The sequence below is a fragment of the Crotalus tigris genome, unplaced genomic scaffold, assembly GCF_016545835.1.
Source record: "Crotalus tigris isolate CLP2741 ecotype Arizona unplaced genomic scaffold, ASM1654583v1 scf7180000019060.718356, whole genome shotgun sequence".
In the NCBI taxonomy this organism is placed as follows: Eukaryota; Metazoa; Chordata; class Lepidosauria; order Squamata; family Viperidae; genus Crotalus; species Crotalus tigris.
Window position 1 is genome coordinate 684953 of NW_024097351.1, and position 9689 is coordinate 694641.

Below are 9689 nucleotides of genomic sequence, written 5' to 3' on the forward strand. Positions count from 1 at the left end.
CATTATGGCTTTAGTTAATCAAAGATTTCACTCTTTTTAATTAAGGTACAGAAGGTATGGACTAAATAATCAACCTTAGTCATATCCATGCAACATGCACCATTCTCTATGAATAGTGATGAACAGTTCTGACATATTGTGGTCTATATGCCACAAGGACAACCAAAGCTTCATGCATGTTCACTCTGTTTTAGGATTTGTAATCTAGAGACTATTTTGCAAGTCAATGACTATTACTCAATTCATACCAACACAGTATGGCACACAGGATAGAGAGGAATATATTAACACTTGGGGAACAGCATTTTTTTTTTTAAAAAATCCTTTTTTAAAAAGAATGGGAAAGGAAGGATTTTTGTTTCTCCATCACCCCCAGCAGCTCATAAGATAGAATACTAATCAAATGGCATTTCCTGAGCTTTCCTCTTAGTTAGTTGGAGGAAACATGTTTGACACATGTCAGTCTCGTGTTTCCTGCACAAGTGATAGCAGTGAAGGTAGTTCCAGGTCAGTGTCAAAGTACTTAGGAAGGTTCAGGGAGTAAAAATAGTAGTGATATAAAAATGCTTGTTGTTTCTTTTTTTTCTAGTTGGAGGACTCTAGCATACTACAAATCAGTAGACAGCATCTTTTTCTCCTTAGCATATTTTCTCTAGGAGGACAACAGTTTGAACATAAAGTCAAGCAATGTGATACCTTCTTACTCCTCAAAAGAAACAAAATGGTTGCCACAGTTTGGAAAACTGCATGCTGAAGTTTCCTGTATGGCTGAAAACAGCCCGAACCACAACTTGACCACAAAACAGGGGTCATATTGGTGTGATTAAAGAAGTCATTTCCAAGTGACAAGCAGCGCATGACGAGGGAAACAAGGTTCACATTTTATTAAATAGGTTTAATGCAAGAAACACAGGATTAAGTCAAAGAATCTTGGAAAATGAATAAGCACCCCTTTTGTCCTCAGTTATGAACAAATTCATTAAGATGAGGTCTCAGTGAGTTGCTTAATCAACTTTTTTTCTGGAATGTGAAACCAAAGAACTAACTGTCCTTTTTCTAGTTAAACCTAGGATTGCAATATCCATCTGTTTTTCATTAGCAATGCCTTTGAACACTTCATTTATCCTTCCTTTCTTCCTTCCATCCTCCCTTTGTTCTTTCCTTGATGTAGTCTTGATGCCTACATGCTTGGGAATTTGCTGACTGAGGCAGGCTGCTTCAAGTCACTCTAGTAAAGAGGGCCCTTCACGGATCTTCCTTCTTCCTTCTAAAAATATGCTTTGCTTTTCATTAATAGGCCTGGGGCTGTTTATGTCTCTTCTGTAGCTTACTAGGCTGGCTGTAACTCACATAGTCCCCAACACATGAACTATTTATATTCTGCCTAGTGTGTTATAATTAGAAGAGTTTTGAGGAAAATAATCTTAATTTTCTTGTCTTCTTTCAGGGGAATCCAGAAGAGAATGTCAGTTAATTTGAACACTTTTCTCTGAATAAACATTGAACTCCTCTCTGTTGGATGAATGAATAAAGTGGATTTTTAAAACAAATATAAAATATGTGAGTTCTCTTGTACAAATAATCAGACACCTTATCACTTTTTTTTAAAAAATAATCTTTTTAAGAATGGCAGCAGAATGAAAAACCTGTAACTCACATAGTCCTCAACACATGAACTATTTATATTCTGCCTAGTGTGTCTGCACTTGATTTTAGCAGCACAGCCAAATGCTATGATTTATTGGGAATGTCTTTATGTGTATACATATACATGCAGACACACATAAGCATGCCACTTGTGAGCGTGCGCACACACGCACACACATACACATACAAAGTGTCCGGATACATCAAGGAAGATATCAGTTCTTCATATATATACATGAGTGTGTGTTTCTCATTGGCCTGGTATAAATATCAAATTGTGTTGTTTGAAAACCATCCAAGGTCACTTGGGTGAGATGGGTAGTATAGAAATTTGATACACAAAGATAAACAAAAATGATTACATTTTTATGACAATATTAATTTGTAATTCTAATGTGCCTATCTGGGGGTCATAGAGTTGATCCCATTTATGAACACAATCTGCAAAACAGGAATTGGCAGCTCCAATGGCTCCTATTCTCAGCAGTGTAGTTTATAAGCTCCTGAAGCTTGCATGGAAACCCCATCCATTTGCATTGCTTCATATATCCCTGGTCTCTAATGCATCAATCACAGTCCATGTGCTTTGCATTTTAAACTCCATTATAAGAAATGAAATGGAGGGGAAAAGCCATATAGTAACACCCATTTGCTCAATTTCTTAGCAATTTCTCTTCCTCTTTTTCCTGTACTGCTGCTCTTCATCCACACCCACTGTACTGGAAATACAGAGGCAAAGTTACTTCATTTACATCATATCTTCACTGTCCAGTTATAACAAATTACAGTTTACTGAGATTTTCCAGTAAACATGCATAAGCCTGCAACAGGTTTCTGCATGTAACAAAATGGGCAATTATATGATTGTATAAGGATGCAGTATGGAGGCTGATACTGGATAAATACACTTTTAAATACTTTTCCCCAGTGCTTTTTTGCTGGATATAAGCCCCCCAAACAATGTCTTTTATTCCTTGAGAGAACATAGCTCTATTTTATTCTTATCCTCCTATCTTTCTTACAAGGGCAGGGTAGGGTCAACAGAAAAAAAAAAGAAAAAGATTAAGCCCTTTCTTCCTCTACCAGTTTTCCATTTCAAAGTTCAGTTTCAGTAGTTGCAACATATGTAAGACAAAAAAACCCCACACAAATTATAAAATGGAATGCAACATAAAAATGCAAGTAGTAAAGAACTCACATCTTGGGGAAGAAACTCAAGATTTACAAGTTTTTATTTGAATGAAAAGATCAGTTTGACTTTCCTTCATCTTTCTTTCCCAAGGTATATTTTTTTCTCTCTCCCAGAAAGATAGAAACAACTAGGGTGGTTGTTTTCTGATTGCAGAAAAAAATGAAAAGTTCCTAAGTTGTTACTTTTGGAACTGGTAGATAAGGATCAAAGCTTCCAGGTTTTGACTTTTTGATTCCTTCTAACAGCTGAGCATTTGAACCAACAAGAGAGATCATAAAATGCACCAATCACAAACTACTTTATGTATGTTTTATTAGAAAGCAGAACTGGAATGCTATGTGATTTAAAAGGATCAGACTCTTAAAAATAATACTGCACAGGTGATTTCTATTCATACCACAGAATGTATCAGAATTGCATCTATCCAACCACAAAAGATTCTACTGAGAAAAAAATGCCTACTACTTTTTAACATTCTAGGAAATTAATTACTTATTATTGATCATATACAGAAAACAAAGGATACTGTTTATGATGTCCAGGAAAATCAGTGCAGCTTAAGTATTATCAATGGAAGGGGGCAGCTTAATTTTGTCCCAGGGGATTGTTGCCTTTATTATGATATATACACCATCTTACAACTCTACAATTAGAATAAGAGTTTTGGGGAAAATAATCTTAATTTTCTCATCTTCTTTCAGAGGAATCCAGAAGAGAATGTCAGTTAATTTGAACATTTTTCTCTGAATAAACATTGAACTCCTCTCTGTTGGATGAATGAGTAAAGTGGATTTTTAAAACAAATATAAAATATGTGAGTTCTCTTGTACAAATAATCAGACTCCTTATCACTTTTTAAAAAATAATCTTTTTAAGAAGTTCATAATCAGAATGGCAGCAGAATGAAAAACCAGTCCAGTGAATAGGAATCTCATTTCTATTTCTCTCCACATTTATATCTCCCATAAGCTTCTAGAATAAAATCACTTTTACTGAATAAACATTGTCTCTCTGAATTAACTTCATTTGAGGGCGATCATGCTCTATTTAAATGGCAAAATGGATGCAAACAAAAAAGAAAGAGGTCATTTATATTTAGTTCCATTGAATATTATTCATTATCTTTCTAATTGCATCATCAATGCCATCCTAATCATTTTTTCTACATTTGTTGGATTTTGTTGGAATAAGATTCATTGCCATCATAAATAAATAAATAAGAAAAAAAGAAAGAAAAAAAGAAAGAAAGAAACTCTCCTAGTTGAAACTAATTTGCTGTTCTTTCCCCCTATTTAGAGTTTTATTATTCATGGATTGTCAGAAGTCTGATGAATTTTAAACATTTAGAAAATTTATCCCTAAGTATTCTTAAGAACCATTGTCCTCTGTAGCAAGCATAGCTGAAGGCCTGCTAATGCATTCTCCTTGAGGAATGTCTGGAGTGATTTCTGGATTATGCCATAGAGTTTATTGTATTTTATTTACAGAAGTTTGAAAGTACAACCAAGACAAAAACATCTCTCATTTTCAAAGTTTAAATTCTTGATCAAGAGTTAAAACTCTAGTGACTGAAAATTGACTGTGTTTGAATGAACTTTTATGTTAGCTCTTTGACTCATCCAGAACTCCATTAAGTTCTTGGGGAACCCCAGGGTTCAATGGAACACAATTTGGAGAATTCTGACTTAGAACATGTTAGGAAATGTGTTCTATTTGGTCTCCATCAATGTTATTTTCCAGCTATAATTTAAAGGAGGGGTGGATAAGCTTCCCATATGATTCTTGTTTTAAGGGAAAATTGTAGGAGATAAACTTGATCAGCCAAGACCTAGAAGGCTAGCAGGGAAATTTGCTTTTTTTCCTGCCTGTGCCAATGTTCAGCAGGAAATAATAAGAAGTCCTTACTTAGCACTGATAGAGGAGCTGAGGGCACAGAAATAATTGGTAAATAGAAATACAAACAGAAGTTCAAATGCAGATTGATGCTAGATATAGTAGCTACTGTTTTAAAGAAAACAGGTCTAAATTATATCAATAATATTGGCTGACCTTAGAAATCCATTTATTATTAAACTAATCAACTGCAAGCAATGTTTCTCTAGGAACTCTTACATTTTTGCCCTTTATAGCTCCATAAATTTTCAACAGCAAGGGAACAGGCACAGCCAAGAGTAGAGATTTATTGCCATGTGTTCTAAACTACTAATGATTGTGCACATCTTTGTGTGAAAACATAGAAGGAGAGAAGGATGGGGGAAGCAAATTAGACTAACAGTAGTAGTAGCAGGAGTAACAGCTCTAGTTTGGCATGCTACAGGTTTTGCATTCAAAGGCAAAGTCATCGGCTGAGGAATTCAAGCAAGGCTGAACACAAATGAGAAAAGAAATCCTTCCGTAATGAAGAGAGTGGATGAGAATGAATAGGAAAGATGAGATTGTTTTTAGAGGAAGGAGGTTTCTTACTTAGAGGACATTGTTAGATTCCTTGCACAGGTGAATTTTTAATAAGAGGAATGGTAAAAATTGGGGGGAAGAGGCTTGGTGGTCAAATTTTAGGAACTGAATAAGAAGTTTAGATAAAAGATTACCTTGTCTCTTCCCCATTCTTTCACCCTCCTTATATTTATGTTTGTGAAAGAAACCTAATAAATAACTTCTGTAGGCATCCTTGTGAAACAGTTTTTGAGATAACATCCAACTCCAGTATAAAACCTATCTGACTCCCTTTTTACAACCCTGTAATCCCTTAATTTGGGGTAGAGTCAGGGCTATTTAGCCCTTAACAGTAGCTTTGGCATTAACCTTCTATATTGCTGCAGTTATCAGCAATGACTTTTTCTGGTAGAAATCTGAGGACATATGCTCCTGTTTTATAGCCCTCTAGCTTCATTGTGCTCCTAAGAAAATGGGCTGACCATTCAAATTCTAGTTTGTGTCTGAGTTGGGGTTCAAAACTGTTCTTTGTCAATAATTACCAAATTGGACATGTAGACTATTAGTCACTTCTCTCTTACTATAATGTTCCTCTGGTTATAGGGTGACCAGATTTTTGCAACTTTGTTTTCTGTGAGCTTTTTTTTATTATCTAGGATTCCACATTTTTGGTTGGCTACCATTCATAAAAACATAAATGAAACAAATCTTGAAAGGAATCCATTCTATATGAAGAACTGATACCAACTCAATCATGACATATAACTGGATGAATGCTAGTTCCATAGTCCAGTCTGAAAACCATATAGAAATCCCCTGTTAGTCTTCCTCTAATATTATCATGAATATTATGAAGCTTCTCAATGGAGATATTAGTGATTTGCACCTTCTCACCAAGCTGGCAATGGACAACCTCTGTTCCTGTCTTGCATACAAGTTCCTTTTTCTCTGCTCTGAAAGATTTGAAATATTCCAAAAGCACTCCACATCCAATCAAATGCAGTCAGTTCTGGAGTGAGTTAAGCCAGGAGTGGATACTTGGGAGTAATTTTGAGCAGCATTCTCTCCAAGTATCCATATTGCACATCGTAACTAGCAAAGGCCTATTTCCTTGGGGAACTGAAGCTCTCTAGTTTATACTTAACATTCTGATTGCCAGAATTACAGGATGGCTGTGCCGGGAGGAGGGTAGAGAATTAGATTCTGTCTCTAATTAGATGTTTGCTCTTCATTTGAATTTCAGATGCTGGCTTTAATTTTAGAAACTTTCCCAGGAAGCAAAATGACTTTCTCTAGCAAAATGCACCTGGCTTCTTCAGTCTTTGTTTGATAGCTTGTCAGTATCACGAAGTGAGCATGGAGAGGGGCCAACCATTGTCTCAGCAGTTGAGAATCAAAACTTTTAGAGCCACTTCTCAATTTTTAGGGACCATCTCCATGAGTACCCTCTAGATACGCAGACTTCCGTTCCTAGGATTCCCTAATTAGGTTGGCCATTATTGAAAATTCTGGTAGTTGAAGCCTACATATCTAAAAATTGTCCAGACTGGGAATGCTGTTTTAAAATCTTCACGTAAATAAAGGAAGTATATCTAAACTGCCAAGAACACCTAACAGTAGACAGCTCATTATTATGTATTATTATTAGGTAATTAGGTAATGGTTAAGGCAGGGGTGTCAAACTGCCTGCCCACGGGCCGGTTTCATCATACCGGCCTCGCGCCTATCCCATTGCTGGCAATGGCAAAAAAGCTCTGATACGTTGCATGACATCACATGATGTCATGAGTTTGACATGTCTGGGTTAAGGCATCAGGCTGGAAAGCTGGAGACTGTTCTAGTCCTACCTTGGGCACAAAGCCGGTTGGGTAACCTTAAGCCAGTCATTTGCTCTCAGCCCTAGGAAGCAGATAATGGCAAATAACTTCCCAATAGCTTGCCAAGAAAACTGCAGGGACTAATCTGGGTGATCGCCAGGAGTCAACACTAACTATAGGGCACAAACATAAAAAAAACTATAAGGCACAAAAATATAAAAAAAGATTGGCTCTAAACAAGATATCCTTTAAGAAGAGATTCAACAACCATTTGTCTGAAATGGTATAGGATTTATTGCTTGAGCAGGAGGTTGGACTAGAAGACCTCCAAGGTCCCTTCCAACTCTGTTACTACATGTAATATATCATTGTAGCTTTACTGTATCTCAGGAAATGTAACCTGATGCAAGCTCTGTGAAAAGATCTAATTAATCAACCATGTCTGACTTGTATAAAGATCCATCTAATAAAGGAGAATATTTGTAGCTCATGGTTGAAATGAGAAGTCCTTGCTGCTCTCTCAGCTTGATTGTTTTCTTGCAGATGTCTCATTACCCAAACTAGGTAACATCATCAGCACTGATGATGTTGCCTAGTTTGGGTAATGAAACAGTGCAAGAAAACAACCAAGCTGAGAGAGCAGCAAGGACTCCTCTAAGATCCATCTCTTTTTGATAGATATCAGTTTTGGGTAGCTTAATGGGAGAAAGAGAGGGCAGATGAGACAATTACATGACAAACATTTGCAGGAGACCAAACATATTGCCACAGTATCTCTTTAGCACTCAAGGAGATAGAAAACAGACATATCTAGCTTATGGTAATAAATGGACAAGTAGTCACTAGCTTCTAAATTTATATTTAAATTACAAAGAAAGAAGGTGGAGTATTTTTTGGTAACTGCAAGTTAGCAGTTGGATATATATCAACTCATATAAATATAAAACTTTTGGAGCTTCATATTTATACTTTATACTTATACTTTATACTTTTATTGTTAAAAACAAGTCTCTTTAGGGATTGCAGGATTTTTTCCCAGATGGAGGACTTCAGTGTGAATTCTGTATTTGACATGAGCAACAATGACATTATATATTTCCAATCAACTAACAATGATAGATGGTTTTGTTTTAGCATTTAAAACGTCTTCTCACTCTGCACTGTTTCTTTTCCTAAGGTTTCACTATGATAGTCTATGCTAAAATTGTTTCAGCATTCCTGTTATGATATTTGATAAAACTACATGGGAAGATTTTAGCACTTCTGAGCTGAACGCTGATAAAAGAATACAAAGAGAGAGAAAGTGAAAAAAAACCCAAAACCAGAACCAAAACTAACAAAATAAAAAACCTCAACTAACCAAGCAAGGAAGCAATGAGAATTTAAACCATGAAATAAAACTGTGAATCCATTTCAAAATGCAATAAAACTTACAAATATATATTCTTGTTTTCTTCTCCAACGCACCTCCCGACAATCACCAAGACTGATGAACATTTTTTTTTGGTCCTATTTCTGTTCTTTGAAATTTCTCCTTGTTGAAATGTAGTTAAATGTTTATAACTTCCTTTCCATTACCAATTGATGAAAAAGAGTGGCAGGTTTGCAGCTCCAACTTACTTTTCACCATTTTAAGCATAATATTACTTAGGAGCTCATTAAATGAACATACACATTGAACAACTGTAGCAAAGACAACTCTATAAAAATTAATACAGAATCCATTTACTGTGTAACACAAAAGCAATGCAACTGCAAGATACTTACGTATTCTGTATCAGCCTTGGAGTCATAGTATTCAATATCTTCCTCCTGTAGATTAAAAGAAATAAGTTTGATAAATACAGTGCAGGATCCAGGAAGATTTTTCACCGTGATAGGATTCCTAAACATTAGTTGGATCCAAATATCACATAGGACTATGGATCCCTGAGGAATTATTAGAAAACTTTTGGAGACTTTTTTGAGGCAGGCTGATAGTGGCCAGAGTTTGTGATTGGATTTTATTGATGAGGTGAAGGAACAATGCTTATTGATGAGGTGAAGGAACAATTCCTCAAGGGTAGCTGCAGCTCCACCACTTTTCCGTCTGGCTTTTGCTGTAAGTCATAGTCTGTTGAATAGCTTATCATACTAAGCCAGGGATATTCTGTATCTCTTTTGATCAGTATCATGTATGCATGTCATTTGGAAATGGGTCAGTAGAAACACCAGAGCTTGCCATGAAAGATGCCTATTGACTAGGTTGTTTCATGAACAGTATGATCAGTTCCAAAAGAAAAATACTTGGTGGCAGTGCACTGAGAGAGATGGCTGAACTAGGGTTCCTGTACACCAGAAAGGCTATTTCTGTGTTTAGAAGCTATTTTGTTGTAATCTATTACTTTTAAATGAAAATCTACTTCTTAGGTATAAACAAGATTGTTATGATTTATGTTGATTGCTTTTATTTAATATCCTGTGACTATCACTGACTGTTGTATCTCATGATTTATGATTATTGTATTTTATGATCATGATTTATCACTTGTTGCTTGCATGTACATTGAGACTTTATGCACTGGAGGTAAATTCCTTGTGTGTCCAATCACACTGGGCCA

General features: G+C 35.9%; 1 protein-coding gene across 1 annotated transcript in view; it reads right to left on the minus strand.

Annotated features, from left to right (window-relative positions):
• CACNA2D2 (calcium voltage-gated channel auxiliary subunit alpha2delta 2) overlaps positions 1 to 9165 on the minus strand; it is a 238555-nt gene extending 229390 nt beyond the window's left edge. The window contains exon 1 of the mRNA XM_039358660.1: positions 8857 to 9165. Coding sequence (XP_039214594.1) covers positions 8857 to 8982 — 126 coding nt within the window. The 5' untranslated portion in view covers positions 8983 to 9165. The remainder of the gene's footprint in view (positions 1 to 8856) is intronic.
• Between the last annotated feature and the right edge of the window lie 524 nt (positions 9166 to 9689).